Source organism: Stegodyphus dumicola, chromosome 11 (genome assembly GCF_044657685.1).
Source record: "Stegodyphus dumicola isolate Sdum_Otavi_A_Nest chromosome 11, ASM4465768v1".
Taxonomy (NCBI): Eukaryota; Metazoa; Arthropoda; class Arachnida; order Araneae; family Eresidae; genus Stegodyphus; species Stegodyphus dumicola.
Window position 1 is genome coordinate 116,352,779 of NC_140778.1, and position 21,342 is coordinate 116,374,120.

General features: G+C 32.8%; 1 protein-coding gene across 2 annotated transcripts in view; it reads right to left on the minus strand.

Moving 5' to 3' along the window:
* Window positions 1–21,342, minus strand: part of Pex7 (peroxisomal biogenesis factor 7) — a 42,635-nt gene that overhangs the window by 18,225 nt on the left and 3,068 nt on the right. For both annotated transcript variants that reach the window (XM_035353157.2, XM_035353156.2), the window contains exon 2: window positions 16,762–16,934. In XM_035353157.2, the coding sequence (XP_035209048.1) occupies window positions 16,762–16,934 (173 nt within the window). The remainder of the gene's footprint in view (window positions 1–16,761; window positions 16,935–21,342) is intronic.

The following is a 21,342-nucleotide window of genomic DNA, read 5'->3' on the forward strand; positions in this document are numbered from 1 at the left end:
GGGAAGAAAAAGGAACTTTTTGAATTTTTTGTGGAAGCATCTTAAACAACTTACATTGAAAGAAATGTTTAATAAAGTAAACAAATAAATATTAAGCTTTTTTTTTTTTGTAAATTTTGATACCCTTTAGATCAGTGTTTCTTAACCTTTCTAGCGAGTCGCACCCCATTGAAATATGTGTTTTAATTTTTTTAGTCTAGAAAAATACATTTTTTGCTAAACTTATTCTTTATTGAAAAACATTGTATATTTTATATAAATACAAAAAAAAAAAAAAAAAAAAAATATTTTCTATTAATGACTAGTCTGTTGTTTGTTCATTATTATACTGGCGAACCGAGGTTTCTTTTTTGAAAGACATACACGTAAGTCATCACTTGCATTTAAGTGATTTCTCGCTTTAGTTTTTATATGCGAAAGCGATGAAAATCCCATTTCGCACAAGTAGGTGGTAGCAAAGGGTAAGAGTAACTGCAGTGCTCCGTTCGCCAACTCTGGATAACATTGTAACTGTGAACAAACACCAGAGTTGTTGCAATTCTAATTGTTCAAATTCCATTAGAACAAGTCCACTTGCTCGCATTTCAATAAGTTGATCTTTTTTCAGATCACTATATCCATCAAACTTAAGTCAAATCGAAATGGATCCAGTATCCATCTCTGAGTTTTGGTAATATTCCGGTAGAAAAATATCCATTGAATGATTCGCTCAATGGTCTCAAATGTATTACAATGTTGGGTACAATTGTATTCTTTTCATTTTTCGCAAGAACAGAATCAAACAAGGGAACGTTTGCAGAATTCCCCTTTTCTACTCGATGTATCCAAATTTATAATTTTGCGATAAATGAAGATAATTTTTCACTAGATATTATTATATTTATACCAAATCCTTGCATTGATAGATTCAATTCATTTAAATGGCTAAATATGTCTGCTAAGTAGGCCAGCCTCAGCATTGACCCATTACTCTCAAAATCTTTTATTAATAACAGTTTTGACTAGTCAGTAATTGAATAATTTCCTCAAGCAATTCAAAAACTCTGTTAAGCACGCGACCCTTAGATAACCATCGTATTTTGGTGTGATATACGAGCACGGTATGATCAGCACCGATTTCTTTGCAAAATGCACAAAAAATGTGATGATTAAACGCTCGCCCTCGGATGTATTTTATTACATTTACTGCTGTAGTTAGATGTTGTTTTAAACATTCTGGCAATGCTTTCGACGCAAGTGCATGATGATAAAACATGCAATGCATTATTATAACTTCCGGTAATTCTCTTTTCATGTGGGAAAAAAATCCTGAATTTTTGCCTAACATTGCTGGGGATTCATTAGTGCATATTGAGCCAATCACATACATTGGTATTTGATATTTAGTAAAAAAATCTTTGATGGCCTTCAGTGGCTCACAAAATAAAAATTCTTCTATCACCTCTTTTTCCTTCACATACCTGACAAATACCAAACGTTGGCTACAATTATCAACATCAGTTGACTCATCCAGTTGCATGCTTATTTTTAGTGGACTGATTTTTATGTCTTCAATTACTTGCATTAAAATATCTCCACTGAGATCTTGTATTGGAATTTGTTGGATTTTTTTTTACGTGCTTCCGAATCTAAAACTGTTTTTGCAATAATTAAAGCAGAAAATTTAATAAACTCTTTAGCGATCGTGTGAGGTTTCTTTTTTTTTGGGGGGGGGAGGCACATAAATATGCCACTTGATATGACGCTTCTAATAAAGGTTTTTGAATTGCTGGTCCACACAATTTTAGGATAGTTCCACTAGTATCAAATCGAGCCTTCTTTGACTTCAAGCTGTTCATGCTATGTGCTTTTTTGCCACCATGCAGATTGTTGAAATGCTCTAATAACTTTGATGGTTTGAGATTGCCGTTTGAAAATATTTTGGAACACAAGATGCATTGGTGTCATTGCATGCCATCTTTTTCGGTTGTGCAGGTAAATCCATAACCGGCATACTTATCGTTCCATTGTCGTTTTTTTTTTTGACATAGTGGGGTTCATTATAATTGATTTAATTATTTAGAAATAATGTAATATAATATATATAATGTTCTTACGTTTGTAATATCACTGAATCCTATTTGGCTTGAACGAGCAATTAAGAATGTATTAGTCTCAAGAGGTTCCTGGACAAGTCAGAATACACAACATGCATGTCGTAGACACAATAGTTGACTCGACTCAACCTAACACAGGCGCAGCAGATGCAGATACAAATCTGTGAATCTGTAGATTCCACTGGAGTAGCACATATTGAATTCAGCGAATGCGCAAGCTGAGATAACGTTCTCCGCTTGTATTCCTACAAAGTTTTCTTTTCTCCGTCACCTAGCTGCCTGTTCGCGTTCGTTTGTACCGCCTAATGCCTTTTCGTAATATAGTGTATGCGCCCATCGGCACCGGCTCTTTCCTGTGTCTTTTGCCGATAAGTGAGCTAAGAGCTACCAATTTTTATGAGCTTCAATATTGAGGACACTATTGCAGATTTCAAATATTTTATTATAAGAAATTTAATAATTTTTATGGTTAGGTAGAGGCTTCTCCCGCACCCCCAAAAATACATTCCCTCACCCTCCCGGTTAAGAACCACTGCTTTAGATCATAACTGCTCTTTATTTCATAAATTACGATTTCATATTTTTTAATTGTATAATTTCTGCATGCTATCTTACCAGATTTAAATTGATGATCTATAATCCGAAAAAAACCCCTAATCCGGAATCGCCGAAGTCCTGACGAGTCCGGATTATGGACTTTGTACTGTAGTATTTTAATCAGTTCTCAAACATGCAACATGAAACACTACAAGAGTGATTCTGAATCCTTTTCATGCAACAAGCCCTTTAAAACAATGGGGTTTTCATTGATCTCTTACATTCTATATAATATACAGCACATAAATAATTGCACATCATAATACAAATAATTGCACATAATTTAAAAATAACAATTAGACTGAGAATACAAACAAAAGCTTTCAAAAATGGTTTATTAGAGTTATGTTTTATTATTATTTCAGTTTTATAAACATTAACAAGTTTTGCAGAAACAAAATCACAGATTCTAATTGCACAAAAGTTCAGTTTTAATTAATAAATACTCATCGGGACTTCGGCAATTCCGGATTATAGATCATCAGTTTAAATCTGGTAAGATGCATGCAGAAATTATGAAACCGTAATTTAAGAAATAAAGAGCAATTATGATCTAAAGAGTATCAAAATTTACAAATAAAAAAAAAAAAAAAAAAAAAAAAAGAGCTTAATATTTATTTGTTTACTTTATTAAATATTTCTATCAACACGCGCATGCGTAAAGCATACATTACGCATAGTCGAAATTAGAAAATTGCAACCAGAAAACTATTTGATTTAAATCATATCAAAGACGGAGTACATCGAGATGAAATACTACATTTAGTAAGGAATTATAAGCCGAATAAAATAAAAACATCTGCCCTGAAGATGAGGATAGTGCTGACAGGTCAACTTCCAGTTCACTGTGTTCACGACGTTTCCCTCCAGCAGAGCAGCCTGAAATTGATAAACAGATTTCAGAATGGTTAGAGAAACAAAGGATATGCCTTTATCCATTTTTTTGCAGCAATTCCACCTTTTGTTTGATGGACATCTAAACATGCTTTCGCTTTGTAGATCCTTTGGCAGCTGCAGAATAGGAAACTCTTTTTGACTTAATCGAAAGTTCAAGCTTACGTTTTATAAAATTGCTCTAACAGTCTGCGAAAAATAATATGCCGGATTCAATTAGAAGATTAAGGAACAACGCAATCTGCAACATTAACTGAAATAGATAATTAGATAATTTTAGCCTAACTTATACTGTCCGTTATACATTAAACGCTCATGCGTAAACGTATTATGCGCATGCATTAACGCTTTATGTGTTTGCATTCACAGAAAGTTTGTAGCTTTGAGATCTGGATTATAGATCATTCCGAATTAAAGACTTTGTACTGTATTAGGATAATTACAGATTAAATGCTACAAATCATAAGTGTTTTGTAACAAGAACACTCAACAAAATATTTATGCGTCTTTTTAATTAAGCCTTCCCACACATTTTGGCTAATTTATATCGATTTACTTCTCTTTAAGCATCTTTTCTAACAATCATAAATTTGTCTCAATATGCAAACCTAGTGTTCTCACTAGTTTTGGGGTACTTTATCTCCTAACTTGTCAACCTTTCCACAATGTCCTATGAGGGTTTACTTGATCTGTTAAAAGTTAAATAGTCCAAAACCCCCTGACAAACGTGAAGCAAATCATGTCTGAAAGTAAATACAATGTCAGACAAAAGTTTAAATAAGTCTCATATTTAAAAAGAACATGGCAGGCATGTTCTGATGCTAACAAAATCAATTACAGCTCATGGTGATATAAATAAACAAGAACAGTTAAATTCAAACTAAAAATGGGGCCTAGTGGCCATTTATTGTGTATAGAAAGAGATCATTATGATGCATGTGTACTTAGTGGTCAAAGACTATACAATTTAATTTTAATTTAAGCTGGCTCAATAACTCTATCATATGAAGAAACAGAAATGGGAAATTATAGTAAAGATTGAAATCATAAACAACAAGGTAATTTACATAATAATAACTGTACATATCTTTGAAGAATAATTTTCTTTATGTATTCAGTTTCTTCAACATGATTCCTTTCCATTTTAGAATTTTCGAATTTAAATAAGGATTTCAGTTATTCTAAAAAAAAAAAAAAAAAAAAAAAAAAAAAATGCATTTAGAATGTATACAAAAAGCTGCTACTTTTACTTCTTTAGTAATGTGAACATTCAGAAGAAATATAAAAAATATATGGTAAAGGTCGGTTACAGAGCTGGTGTGGCAGAATTTTAAGAATTTAGTGACACACCAAGAAAAAAAAATCTAGAAATGACAAAACTTTTAGAATTTAGAGCAGGCATTGGAAGCAAAATTTAGAAAGGCACTAGGCAGCAGAATTTAGGATCCACAGAGATTGCAACAGGTAGAAAAATCCCTAGCTCTAGCTCTGTGTGTGCTGCATTAAAACATATTAGATTAATTTTTTAAATTGTAAGTTTTCAATTTTTTTATTCCACGCCTGTCCATGTGATAAGACTAGAAGCATTTTTTGATATTTTCCATGCTTGTGTCTAATGAAAAGTAGAGAAAATAAGAGGAAGATAAACATGTTAAGATAAAGATTCTAATATTAGAAGTAAAACATTCAAATATTATGTTTTCATTGTTCTTCCAGACCTTCTCCAAAAAGTACGAAATTCATCGCAAACTTTCTGTACAATACATCCATTGTGTGTTAATACCATGGAGACATTTTTCATTTTGTCACATAGTTCTTTAATTTTTTAGAATCATGGGTCTATAAATCTAGCCTTCAAATCCTCCTCAACTTTCCAGGCTTCAATGTCTAAAATCCTAAAGAAAAATTATCCCTACCAATTCTGTAACAGCAAAAAGCCATAAATATATTGGGAAAAAAAAGAGGAAAAAAGTGTAAAATTAATTTTATAGAGAAAACTGATGCATAATCTGAGAACTCTGAATATTCTGAGAAAATTACATGGGAAAAACTCTTACTACGAAAAAATCAGGAAGAAGACATTTTTAATTAATTACATAGCTAAATTTGCTCTTGCTAAGAACTGTTTGGTAAACTGTATAGCATTATACCTTGTTTATTTTTCAGATTGAAAATAATTTATAATAATAAAACTTTATAATATGACAGAGAAAATAAATGTAAGAAATTCTTTATTTTAATGTTTTTTTTTTTTTAAATATAATTTCAATACATTACCATTATTTTAATGAAATTTATCAATGTTACAATGTTTCAAAAAATACTGTCGAAAAATTCCCAGATCTCGGAATTAAAAATTTTCAATAAAAACTCAAAAATCGCCAAAATGTTGATAAGTCACCAAATTTAGAACCATTTAATAAAAGAATTCCCATTCCGAAAAGCGAAAAGTTGTGTAAGAGCTCTTTATTAGGAAAAATGAATTTCGAAATGCTTATGTTTCACTTCTTGCTTAGAAACTCGAGTATGCCACTGTTTACATTAGAAATAGGAACAAATTATAACCCATTCAAAAGGTAACCATATATGTCAGTGAATCGCCAAAACTATTCCTTCAAAATGCTAACTCGCACTCAAAATGGCAGTCGTAAAAACAGACAGAAATTTCAGATGATTAAAATTAAGGGCCTTCTGCAGATTTTGGCCAAAATTAACGACTTTTAAGGACTATTAAGGACCATACGAACCCTGCGTTATTCATTAATTGTGCTTGGTTTCTCATGGCAATGAGTTGGGAATCTTTCATTTATAAAGTTCATATTATGCTAAAGTTGTTTCCTTAAACTAATATCTGTAAGTGACACCAAAATATTTTATTTCTAAAAATTTCAAATTCTACAACATTTGAACATCTGTGACAATAAAAAATTTGTCGATATTATTCCTGGGCAAATTTTATTCTTAGCATTATTATGTACTTCCCACAGGTTAAGTTCAAAAACAGGGTGTAAGCACCTTATTATTTAATTTTTCTATTTTTGCTTCTTTACTGATGTCTGAGAAGTTAACTGCTCTGTTAAAATACTCCATACTTTTTGTAATCACTGCATGCATCAGCTAAAAATAAATCCTCTTTTTTCATCATAAATGCTTTCCCTAGGATTTGCAATGGATACCTCCATAATCATTTCCACAAACACTGCATCTAAATAAATTTCTAAGGCTCATTCCTATGCTACATTAATTTCTTGACACAGTGGATTTCCTCTATCCAAAAGCATACACAATACAACTTCTCCTTTCCATATGTTTTAATTCCAAGAGAAGGGATTACATATTGGTTACAGCAATCCAAGATCACCAGCTTTAATTTAACACATTCACTGCCAAGCGACCTACGAGATAACTCGTGGCTAGCAGCGAATGTGTTAACACTTGATATAGTTTATATTTTCTCTGGAACATGCAATAAGTGCAGTAAAGCTCTGCCCTCTGACCCACAACTGCACTACCTTAACCACATTCGAACTCACTTCTCCTAATTCCTCTTCTGTTAATTTATGGTAATTTACCCATAGGAAATAATGATGAATTATTGCAGTGTCTGCACGGGTTGAGGTTAGTTTTACGGAAATGCACTGAGTGGTAATTTGAAAAATAGCAAAAACATTGATTACCCTTTTTTTTTAAATTTACTTTTCATGACATTTCAGAATTCGAAAATTTCATGATTCTATTACAAAATACACACTTTTTCAAACATTCATTACATAGCTTTATACCTTATATAGCATTATACCTTGTTTATTTTATTATATATTATACCTTGTTAACAATTATAACTACTGTGAATACACTTTGATTAAACATTTTATTTTTGAATTTTCTAAAGTCATTTTTGGTTCGCTACTAAAATTCTGAGAACTTTCAGTCTTACAGCTAAATTAGTATGTTCTTCTCTAGATCGTACATCTGCCTAGAAAATTCAATAACTAGTAGCAAGTTTCTTCTGCAGCAAAACCACGGGGGGGGGGGAAATGTCAAAAAATAAAGAAAAACTAAATTTTGAACTTATTTTATTATATTTTATTCTTCTATAGCACTGTTACATTACTAATTTAAATACTTTTGATTTTCTATACAATTTTAATTACCCTTATCTACATACTTGGAGTAACCTTTTTAGGGGAAGGAGTGATATTTTACATATAATTAAATACCAGGCGTATTCGGAAACTATGTACCGTTAAAAAAAAAAAAATAGTAAAACAATTTTTTCGAATCCAATTTTATTTTTACATGAAAATACGTCTTAAACTATTTTTCAACATAGTTTCTGCTAATGATCAAACACTTGTTATAGCGGGTGACCAGTTTTTGTATACCATCGTCAAAGAAACTTCCCGCCAGTTTCAATAACCACGACTCCACAGCATTTTCTGTGTCATCGTCAGATCCAAAGCGCTTGCCACCAAGCTCGCGCTTCATGTGCAGGAACAAGTGATAGTCGGACAGCGCCAAGTTCGGGCTGTACGGCGGGTGATCGAACTGCTCCCAATGAAACTGTCGAATTAACGATTGAGTGACACCAGCAGTATGGGGCCGAGCATTGTCATGGAGCAACACAATTCCTTTACTGAGCATTCCTCTTCGTTTGTTTTGAACAGCACGCCTTAGTTTTGTTAAAGTCTCACAATATCGTGCCGCATTAATGGCTTCACCTCTGGGAAGAAATTCAGTAAGCAAAACGCCTTTCCTATCCCAGAAGACAGTGCACAAGATTTTTTGTGATGACATTGTCACTTTGAACTTTTGTTTTTTCGGAGAATGAGTCTGTCTCCACTCCATTGATTGTTGTTTCGATTCTGGTGTGAAATGACACACCCAAATTTCATCACCTGTCACAATTTGGTTTAAAAAGTTTTCTCCCTCATCACTGTAACGCGTGAGAAATGTCAGGGCACTACCAAGTCGCTTTGTTTTGTGAACATCAGTGAGCATTTTTGGAACCCATCGGGAACACAGTTTGCGATAATTCAAGCAGTCAGACACAATTTCGAACAAAACAGTACATGAAATTTGTGGAAATGCCTCTGAAAGAGTTGTCATTGTGAAGCGTCTGTTCTCATGAATTGCTTCATCAACTTTCCTTACGAAATCATCGGTGACAACAGAAGGCCGACCACTCAGAGCCTCGACGTGAACATTTGTTCGACCTGCATTAAACATTCTCACCCACTTTCTCACCATTCCATCACTTATCGCGTATTCACCGTAAACTTCTGTCACTTGACGATAAACTTCGGCCGGTTTAACATTCCTTGCATTCAAAAATTTAATCACGGCACGAATCTCACAGTCAGCAGGAGAACTAATGTCTTAAACATTTTGAATGTGCACAGCAAACTGAAAACACAACATAGAGAAACCAAAATGGCGACAATTGAAAGTCAGTGAACAAGAAAGACTAGTGTGCATGCGCAGGACACCTACCACAGCGCTGCGATGGCGCTAGCATGAACTTAGTTTCCGAATACGCTATGTATTAACGTGACACTTTCTGCATTTGATGCTAGCATTAAATGTAGATGGTGGCATATGGGTTGCATCAGAAACATATCTGGTGGTATATAGTGAATCATAGGCAGTCATTAAACATTTCATTTGGTACTGTCTTGAATAAACAGGGTGATTTATTACACTTACAAAAAGGAATAATTACTAGCTTTTGGGCCATTTCAGAAACTGTACAGTTTGTGAGCTGCTTGAATGATGCTGTGGCGAAAGCATATTATGAATGGCAAAACAGAACTATAAAAAGTGTGAAGCACCATGAGCCATAAATTGGAGAGGTGAATGGGGGCTGCAGTAGTGCATTTGTGCTGATTGACATGCAACATAAGAACAATTTACTGACCACATGAGTCAGGAGTTTCCAAAATTATCATTTCCTCAAATCTTGCTGTGTCTAGGGCTCAGTAACAGATAAAGGGCCCCTAAGCTAATAACTGTTCATTGACAGAAAAGGCTGGAATTTGCATGACAATACCAACATCACACCTTCACTGACTGGCAAAAGGCTATCTCTTCTGATGAATGAAATTTTTTGCTTTACTGAACTGATGGACATCGGTGCATATGCCGATAAACATTGAAGATCAAATACCCTTCTACAATTTGTTGAAGAATGCAAGCTCACAAAGATAGCTGAGTAATGTTTTTGTCATATTCTCTAGGTCTACTCATTATTGTGGATGGCATTATGGATCACATTAAGCCTTAGGGTACGGATTTATTTGAAAATTTTTTTCTGTTGACTTCAATGTCACAAACAGCATTCACTGAAGTACTGGAAAACACTTAAATCTTATAACTGATAACAATCACTTTTGCCATGAACAAGAATGTACATGTCTAATTTTATCCTAGGTTGAATGATGATTAAGATTCATTATCCATAACTTAGGCATAACAAGTCTAAGTTGTCAAATGTACCCAAAGGGTTAAATATCCATAAATCCTCTCGGACCATCTACATCTATATATGCAGATCCCCCCTGAATTGTGCCATCTTCCAGCATGGTAACGTGACATGCCACACAGCTAAGAAAGCATGTGAGTGATTAGAAGAACACAAGAAATACATCCTTTGCTCCCTAATTCACCCAGTTGAGAATCTCCACCACCTCAATAGTTATTTCCTCTAACACGCCCTCTGGGGGTCGACGTAGAGTACTCTGTGAAGGATGGCTAGAATCTGTACCTAGGCAGTCTCGGCCATGGGGGTATATAATTTTCGAACTTGGTGGTTCCCGATGGTCCATGGGGTGAGCCTATGCTTACTCTTCATGGGCTGGAAGATGTCAGTCCCCTCCACCAGGGTATTGGTAGCCAAATAGCAAACTGGACCATTGAGAGTCTGGTCACTGCAGTCCTTGGTATTCCATATAAAGCCTAAGGAGAGGGGCATCCTGTGTAGTACTGGCAGGTAGCTTCAATCAACGGCCAGTCATCGCTCCAAGGTCATCATCCACCCCACTGTGGTCTTGGTCCAGTTGAGACGGTGGTCTTGACTGGTTTGTGTTTAGTGATGGGTCAGCTTAGCAGTTTAGCAGAGGGAGCTTTAAATTACTGGATAACTTGGGGATGTGGGACCCAGGGCCTGGTAGGTGTGTCAAAGGTCATCTTCGTGTGACTATTCTGGCTGAATTAGCCGGACCCTGAATGTTCTTAGTTGAACAGGCAGGGGTAAAATTTAGTTAGTTACTCTACCATGGACCTTCTAGCAGATGAAACTGCACAACATAATTTCTGAAAAATTTCTTCATGATCCCTTAGAATCTCACATAGGAGCAGCTAAGAAGTTAACTGAACAACATATTTATAGTGACTTATTTCTGGGAGTTGGTCACAGCAGCCTAAAACATCAACTTTTATTCCTTAGCTGACATATTTTTCATCTATCTCAATAATTAAAAAAAAAGAGTAAAGCAATTAATGATTATATATATGTATGTAGAATAAAATACATGAATGCAAACTTCTAATTTTAATTGGCTAAACTTATGGCATCATTTTTAAGACAGAGAAAGGAAGTCCCCAAAATTAAATAAAAAATAAAATAGGTTATAGCCAATTAAAATTAGAAAGTTTGCTTTCAAATTTTCACATTTTTAGTCGACAGGATTAGGATTATGTGCTATTAACCTCAATGGAACATTTATTCCTGAGCTGTATTTCTGTAAAATAGTATCTGCAAAAGGTAAAATCAAATAAGTGTCTTGGGTATTTCAAGTTCACAGTGAATTATGGGAAAAGTCCATTTTCACAGAAAATTTTAATGGAAGTTTGTGATGCATTCATAATCAAATCAATCATGTCGTGTCATCAAAGTGCAATCTTCTTCAGAAAAAGTGTGTGGAACTCTTAATGCAGAGTTTATATTGCAACCAATCAATCATTGATATACAGTCAAAAGTCGTTAATTCGGACACCCATAATTCGGAATGATCTATAATCCGGACATCAAAACTAAAAACTTTCTGCGCATGCGCCGTGTTTACGCGTGCACGTAAGACCTTTTACGACTGCGCATATGAGTGTGCACAAGTGCAGAATACGTTTTCGCGTGCGCGTTTTATGTATAATGGACGCATAAGCTAAAATTATCTAATTATCTATTTCAGTTAATGTTGATGATTGCGTTGTTCCTTAATTTTCGAATTGGATCCGGCTTATTATTTTTTGCAGACTGTAAGAGCAATTTTATAAAAGTAAGCTTAAACTTTCGATTATATCAAATAGAATTTCCGATAATATATTTGTTAATATGTAAAGGATCTAAAGCGAAAGTATGTTTTGAAATCCGAAATCTGTTTATCAATTTCACGCTGCTTGGCGTGGGGAATGCCACAGCGGGCACGTAATGAATTGGAAGTTGATCTGTCAGCACTATCCTTATCTTCAGGGCAGATGTTCTTTATTTTATTTGGCTTATAATTCCTTACCAAATTAGTATTTCATCTCGATGTGCTCCGTCTTTGATATGATTTAAAACAAGTTCCTCGTCATTATAATTCGCTTCCGATAGCGAAGAAAGTGACAGAGGTTATTGAAAACGAAAAAATTTCGATTGACAAATTAGTCGGTGTTCTCGACACAGCAATTATAGGACTTGAACAGCGGAACTTTGTAACTGAACAAGAAATTATGTCTGTTTAATAGAATTAAAGAGAAAATATTATCACATGAAACGAAGCAAAACTTAAACAACTTACATTGAAAGAAATGTTTAATAAAGTAAACAAATAAATATTAAGCTTTTTCTTTTTACAAATTTTGATACCCTTTAGATCATAATTGTTCTTTATTTCATAAATTACGGTTTCATATTTTTAATTTTAGAATTTCTGCATGTCCTCTTACGAGATTTAAACTGATGATCTATAATCCGGAAAAATCGATAATCCGGAATCGCCAAAATCCCGACAAGTCCGGATTAACGACTTTTGACTGTATAAATAATAGATAAAATAAAATGTTCATCACAATTGGAATCCCGAATCAGGCCAAGGTTACTGTAATGTTGAACTATGGTTTGCAAAAATTTATTTTTTACAGCGTTATCGGCAATGTGTTTTTCAACCACTATGAAAGGGTGTTAATGGCATTTTCAAAAGTGCTTATCTTATTTGGGAAGTGAAATATTACCAAAAGTGCTATCAAAGTGTGGTTAATTTCTTTAGTTCCAAATTAAAATGTATAAGTAGTCTAAGATTCTATTCAGGGAAGATTATTAAATTTTATTGTTATTAGTAAGTCAAATTTATTAGTAAGTATTATTTATTGTTATTAGTAATTAATATACAAATACCACAGATTTAAGAAACTGAATAATCGTAATAAAATTTGTATGAGAATTTAATTAAGAGTAAAATGTATTAAAATTTGTTTGGAATTATTATAAATAAATGTTATAATTATCAATAATGGTACGTTACACATAAAGTATGTCGAGGGAGTATTAGTTCAGAAATACAGTCCTATTTTACCTCTGCATAATTGTTTCTTTTACCCTCCTAATATAATATAAACTTTGAAAGCTCCCACTTTATTTAATTCTTATATAAGATTTTTATTTTTTCATATAATAGAGTGTGAATTTTTTTTTAATCTAACGGAATGTATAGTGCAGTTCAAAAGGCCAGTTGCCCTTAAACAAGGAATGGAGGCCTTTATAAGCAACTGCCAAAAGCAACCCTTAACCATTCATGAAAATTTAGTACATGAGTTCGTTAAAGTGGTGATGCCCAAATAGCTGGATATGTGTGTACTACGAGAAAGCTGTCGGATCTTCCAGTTTGTGTAAAATAAGACAATTATAAAATGTAAAAGTAAAAACGATAATTTCAATCATGCTGTTAAAAATGGTAAAGTATTACTTATAAATGTTAAAATTAGTATGGTGTAAAATTTCAAGATTTATAATTATTCATAATAATTAATGGTTACATAAAATTTTTATAATTGTGATATTGTGTGTAAAATGTTTTTGAAATCCTTCTCTGAAGTATCAAAATTGTGATGTGAATGTCCCAGAAACAAGAACTTTTTACACATTGGACTCAAATCTTAATAGGACTTTAAAAATGTACAATTGTGTCAAAAGAATATAGTGCTTATAATCATTACTAAATTCAAAATTCTACAACTTATATTTTTTAATTGTTCAAAAGTTAATTTTATGTTTCGTATTTTTAAAATATTTCTCAGGTTTTGCTGCTTTAATGCCTTTATTTCTCTTAAAAAGGCTTCTCTATCGCTATGCCTTTTTCTTTTTTGAAGAGGAGAACATGCAAGATAAAAAATATGAAAGCAAACTTCTAATGTTAATTGGCTATAACCTCTCATTTTTAATTTAATTTAGAGACTTCCTCTTTCTGTCTTAGAAATGGCACTTATAAGTTTAAACTTCATCATTCAAATTAATCATGCGATCCTACATAGCGCATACTGCAGATATCTCTTGCCCAATCAAAGTAATTGTAAGCCAAAACTTTTTTAGTCCCTCCATTGTTCCTCTGTATTACTACTGCGACACTTTCATCCTGGCAAGATGCTGCTGTAATCATCTATGTTCTGCTATGATCGCTTCTATCATCATAGTGTCAAAATTGTAAATGTTCTGGAAATAGGCACGATTGAAGTGCCAAGTGAATTGTGGCCACAAATGTGAGTTGAAATAAATATGGAATTTAATATGGCTCAACTGCTTCTTCTTCAAAATAGATGGACGCTCTAAAGTATCAAGTCTACGCTTTTATGTCTAAGCGTTCTTACATTGGTGCTTCCAAAATTGTGCTTTTCTTATATATATATATATATATATTTACATTATATTAAATAAAAAAAGTGTACTGTTCTTAGAACAGAACATTTAACAAAATGCACAAATAAATCACACACAAAAAGACACTTTGATTCATAAAACGAAGGCAATACGGAAATCTTTTTTCCTTAAACAAGTTATTCCAGTTAACCTTCATCAAACTGGGAAAACAGGTTCATGGTTGGTTTAAAATCAAAGTCCAGTTGCTTGGCCCTTTGGTGACTTTACTTTCATTGAAAAAATTTATTCCATAATATTCTGATCATAATAACCACTTAGTGGATTATAATAGGTGATGAAATTTTAGTGTTTTACATATGAGCACATGAATGATAACATTAATAATAATTATACCAAGCAATACTTACTGTATCAAATTGCACCATGAATAATATATTAATAAATTAAACTACATCTAATATATTTCCATTGGTTATTTTGGTAATAAAAATTTGCATTGACTTTAAGAGTTCAACAAATAATTCATATTAATTTACACTGTTTATTACATTGCAAACTTGCATGTAGACAAAGCTACAGCAGCAATTGGAAATATTTTTCAGAATACGAAATACTGTTAAATTTATATTTAAGAAGCTATCTTTAAAGATTACATCTACCATGGAAAGTGAATATTACTGTATATTTATACAAGCTTTTCATAAATGCAAGACTTGTATTATGCACAAACACACATAAATAACCCATAATTTGACCTGGAACTGTTTTTAAGCATATGACAAAAAGTTTGATTAACAATTTCAGTAACACATTTTTTAGGAAAATACAGTCAATCAATGAGAAATTCATAAACTATAGCATTACTGAAATATTTTATTATTAAAAAAATTGACTATGCCAAGTGCAATACAAACTATTCAAGATCTCTATTTTGTGTAAATGCTTCACTTTTTTTAAATATCTGTGAGGCTCTAAATTTTTTCCCCCTCTTTCTTAAAAGTAAATAAATGAAACAAAATAAAGATAAAAAAACTGAAAACTTTCAGATTTTATATTGCGCCCAAAGAACCAACTTCTTAACATTTTGTGTGTTAACTTTATTTCATGTTCTTCACACTTAAACCACAAAATTCCATTCAACAGCAATATTACAAAATAATTTGAAAAGAGCATAAAATTTCCAATACACAGCCTCGTGCGCTGGAGACAAATCCCCCCCCCCGGTACAGTGTTGCCATTGCTTGCTTTGAAATAGTTGAGATACTTAATCAAAAGCTCATAAATGCTTTACAAAATATGAAATAGATAAGAAAACAAATTCCAAATTTGGGCTTCCAGATGCCCATATTTTGGTGGAGACATACGTTATTTAAAATTTGATGGCTCTAGGTACTGTTGTTTTATCACTACGCAAGAAACATACATACATTTATGCAGACTCTTCATTATACAATATAATACAAGGGGTCTAATATTTGGTGGCAACAATTTTAAAAATGATTTGCTGTTTATAATGAATCAGCACAAAATGCCCAAATGAAATTAATAGTCCTTCTGGGCAAACTGGCCCTTTGGACCCCCCCCCCAAAAAAAAAGGATATAAGAAAATTTGCTGCAGCAGACAAGATTACATTTGTTCAAATTGTTTTTGATTGCACTTTAAAATTCAGCAAATAGGGCAGTAACAGTATTCTGTTTCTTTTGACAGAAAATACATTTCTAATTTCATGATACACTAGTCATAAACATGTTTTCTTAGCAAATTACAGCAATGCATTATGGTAGCCAATTAACGTACTTACCTTTATGTTTTCAATTTTCCTTCTAATTTTATTGCATGAAAAGGAGAAAATATATAGTGCATACTATTTCTGAAGTGATGGCAAAAAGATAAATGCAACACGTTAAATAATTTGCTGAAAAAACTGCAGAGAAAATTACACAAAGGAGAGAAATATACTACTGAAAAAGGCAGTTCTACCTATGAAAATCTCCTTAATTGACAAATTTATGACTTTTTTCTAAAGATAAATAAAATTATGCATTTGGTAACAATGATTTTTAAAAGTCCACGTTTGCAAAATCTATTATTATATTTGAAGAAAATGAAACAGATGTTTATTTATAGAAAGTTTAGAACTAAAAAAAAAAAAAAAAAACCTTCTTAATGATGGACTGCTGTTCAGTTAAATAGAATTTTGTCAAAATGAGATTCTTCTCATTGATGATAATTTAATTTTAATTAAGAATGATTAATTCAAGTGGAAGGGAAAATTACATACATAAATTTGTTAAATGGAATTAAATGAAATAAACTAAACTTACAATAGAAGAAATATAATCCCATAACTGTATGGAACCATCACCACAACTTGTCACTAACAGTTGTGGATTTACTTCACTCCAAGTGACATCAAATAAACCATCTGTCCATTCTCTTATGGCCACACACCTAACATCTTGGCTTTCAACATCTAAAACAAATAGCTGACCTCGACCTAAATAAAAATTTAAAAACTAAAATACTATTTTACGATAGGTGAACATTAACATAAAATTTCATTAAGAAAAAAGCACAGCAATTAAAAGTTAAAAAGGTACAATTTCATTTTTAAAATTAAAAGTGTATATAATCTGCCTAAATAAGGTACCTACAAAACAATAACATTTCACAAGTTTAACACACTGGCAGTTCAGTTAATTTATTAACTTATTGAAAGCATAGCTGTGTCCTGGAGTATTTAACTAAAAGGGAAAAAAAGTGAAGGACTACCAAAAAAATTATACAATATAAATGCAAAAGTGGTAAATATTTAGGGTGCTAAATTTTAAAATTCTTCTCGGTTGCTAAAATCTATCAGCATTACTAACAAAGGAAGGAAATTCCAATTTAAGAAACTGCAGGACTTTAACTTTTTCCTTTTTCTTAAAAGCTTCAGTTTCTTATCCCCACTGCACACATTTCTGTACCTGGCCCTGATAACAAAACAATACTGTCATTTATCTTTATAAAAAGACATTACACCATGATCTACAGATTTTAATTTTTATTATAAAAAACATTAATTTTACTTATTGCATTTAATTTACCAATGCCATGTTGATGGATTCACAATCCTTGTACGACTTTTTCCTAGTTATTAATCTCTTGAAAGAATTCTTATTAAATTAACTTTTAATTTCAGTTTTAAGAGTCTAAGTCTTAATCAACTTCTTAGTTTTCAGCATCTGGCTGATTGAAATATTTCACTATTCATGAATAACAGCCTACTACTTACAAAATGTTTTTTAGTTTTGTTTCCTAAATCTTAACTTTTCCTCGGTGAACTAACATTCAGTTGTAGTGGGATCCTTGGCACAGCCCTATCCCAGTATAGTAATTGCATCTTTTTTCGAATGTTGAAAATAGCATTGTACAAGTTCATAGAAAATAATAATTCGGTAAGCAGTTGAGGCGTGAAGAGATAGCAGTTTTGACATATTCAAAAGTAATGGCACAGTTCATAGCAATTACTGAGTTCATGGCCATTATTATATTGAAGAGAAGTCCTGAAAAAGTTGAAGAAGCGGTGAAGACCCGAAACTTGCTCAACAGTCAGGGAGTAACCTGACTGCTGAGCAAGTCTGCTATTGGCTGTGAAAGAGAAGTCCTATTGTATAAGATGAGATCTACAGTGTACTAAGGAGAGACACTAGGATCTTTTCAGTTTCTATACTAATTTAGGGGGATGGCCGAACGAATGAGGAATTGGGAGCAGATGGAAAAGATAAGCCTGCTACAAGTTTAATTAACCCTCTGAGCAGCCAGGGTTTTTGCTAAGAAAGCACAAATTTCCCAAAACTACTATTTTTAATATGCATGTATATATACATTCTTACAATTATCACAAGAAATATTCTAGACCGTATATATACGGCCTTGCCACTTAGAGGGTTAATGAACAGGAAGGATAAAAAGTTTACGTTTTTCAAATTATTAGTGCTAAGCCATACATTTTGATATACAGTACAAAGTCTGAAATCCGGACTCATCGGGACTTCAGCGATTCCAGATTTTTCTGGATATTAGATCATCAGATTAAATCTAGTACGATGACATGTAGAAATTATAAAATTGAAAATATGAAATCGTGATTTATGAAATAATGAAGTATTTATGATCTAAAAGGTATCAGAATTTACAAAAAAAAAAAAAAAAAAAAAAAAAAAAAAAAAAAAAAAAAGAGGATGCTTAATATTTATTTGTTTACCAACCAGTTAACTGTGGTGCTCTCGTTTAAAAGTGCGCACCATTTGTGTCACCAGAATCGATGTAAAAATTTTCTTAGCAAAAGGATATTAAAATTATTTCTGCACAAAATGCTGCTAAAAGTTAATTAATTATAGACTATAAAAGTAAATAATTTTGAACTAACCTTTCAAAGATTTTCAAGAAAATTAATTGGCGGTACATGGATACTGAGTTTGTGCAATTCTTAGATTTGTTATTTTGGCTTGTGTAGCGGTGATATTTCTTGTTATTTCGGCTACACAAAGCCAAAATAACAAGTCAAAGAGTTACACAAACTTGGTATCCATGTACACATTGACCTATTTTCACTTAAAAAAACATCAGAGACTTGCACAAGCTAGGCATTGAGCACCCCCTTGACTTTGTCCATGTACACCTCGAACTACATTCACTTAAAAAGTCAAAGGAGCAGCCAACGAAAAAATATATAATCTCAATAAACTACAATTTAAATCAAACAATGAAATAATATAAAAAAGGAAATTCATCTTTGCACTACACAAAGGAAATATCCACTTACCTTATTTATGAATAACCACATCTTCAGTTAAACAAAATTCCTTAAGAGCATCCAAAAATTTCCTAAAAAAATCTGAACTAGAATCTGTATACTGGCATCGCCATATAAATTCACAAAATAAGAGTCCAAAATATCCTAATAAGCGCCGTTATCGTCCGATGTTCAATTATACGCATTTCCTTAATACAAACAGGACATTTAATAATGGCTACTAAGTAAACCTTCATTTACACACCAGACAAGTAATGCTCTTTTCCCCTTCTTTCAAAATCATACAGAAACTTCAAATTAATCTTACCACATTCGGCCATTTTACTGTCTAAATGACAAAACAAGCAATATACTTCCTAACCAACATGCATAAAAGCCATTACAAATTTCCCACAATCATGCAACCGATTACATCATAATACGGTAACATTCAATTACTTAGGCTACCATAAAAACAACAACTTGGTGATAAATGAAACAAAAACTTCAAGATAACACAAGGGGTACCATTCTCTACTCTAACCAAAATTAATTCAATCTTGATCAATTAAGATTAAAAAATAAGTTCAAATAATATACCACTGTGATACAAATAGTAACTACTACTATACAGGGTGATTCTAAATTGTTCTCACATATTAAGAGGGGTGATAGCACTCATCTAGATGAGCAATAATTACCATAGAACATAGGGTCGCAGTCCACTCTGATAGGCAGAAAAGGAGAATAGGTTAATCTTCGGATTATGGTAACTTGACGATTTTTTGGCAACCAACCCTGCTACAGCAACCTGCTAATTTTGTTTTGGACGCCATTTTGTTTCCACGAAGTAACGGCAATTTTTTTTTTTACTCAACATTTTTTCCCGATAATATGCTACCCGAATTACGCTTATGCTAGAACTTTTATGGAACAAAAGTCCTTAATCATGACGAAAATTAGGTGGGAAATTGGGAGAAAGTGCAGAATCTCCCACTGCTTGCCGCGTTTTTAAGAATTGCACATACACGGTATCCATGTACACGTTGACCTATTTTCACTTAAAAAAACATGCCAGAATTGCACAAAAATGGCATTGCGCACACTCTTGACTTTATCCATGTACACTGCTAAAGTCCTAGCTAGTAACCTTTATCGCCTTACCAAAATGTCGCCAAACTACCTGTTACCATATTCCAAAGATTAGCCGAAGAATATTAGAATTCCAACTTGAACCTATAACAGTGTTGGGAGAGCGAATGAACGAGACCAAAAGTTGCACAATCAATTTAGTGAAAAACTCACAGAAAGTGTACAAAACGAATAAAACCGAAAACTTGGCGTTCGAGTGTTGATTCGAGCTCAGACTTTGATGGCAAACGCTCAAATGCACAATTTTGGTTCGCAAAGTCTCAACCTCACAAACAATTACAACAAGTTAATTATCTAATCAAGAGCTGAATATTATCAGCTAACTCCAACTTCCGCTGTATGCCAAGATTAGCATGAAAAGTACATGCTGTGTTCCGGCTGTCAGAATTTCCGGTTGATCTTTACAATATGGTAACTGGTAGTTTGGCGACATTTTGGAGGCGATAAAGGTTACTACCTGGGACTTTGGTAATAATGTGAGCAGTACTCAGTTCCGATTACGCATTATTTTGAGTGAGGGAAATGAGAGATCATGGGATATGTCATGTGATATTAATGGACGAATTACGGTTCTTTAATCGGAAAAGGGGGGAAATCGGGAAAAAATGTGGAAATTTTGTATTTAGCTTTATTCTGTGTTGTGTGAAACAGTGTTGTGTAATTTTTGGATCTCATGGCCTAAGTAAAGTGAATTCGAAATGGGTATTTAGGCATTGTGATAAAGAGAAGTTTGCTTTTTATTTAGCGGAGGAAGTATGGAGGAAAAATTCGCAGAAAATATCTTTCAATAATTTTATTGAATGAATTAGAAAAGTGTATCCGCCACGTAATCAAGATTCTGAAGGAGATTAGGTAAGTTAGTATTTTTAATTATTTGAGGATATTATTTTTATGCATTGTTCTAAATGTAAGGTGGAAAGGAATTTGGTATTATTGGGAAAATTGTTATTAGCAATGATTTAGTTTAAAGTAA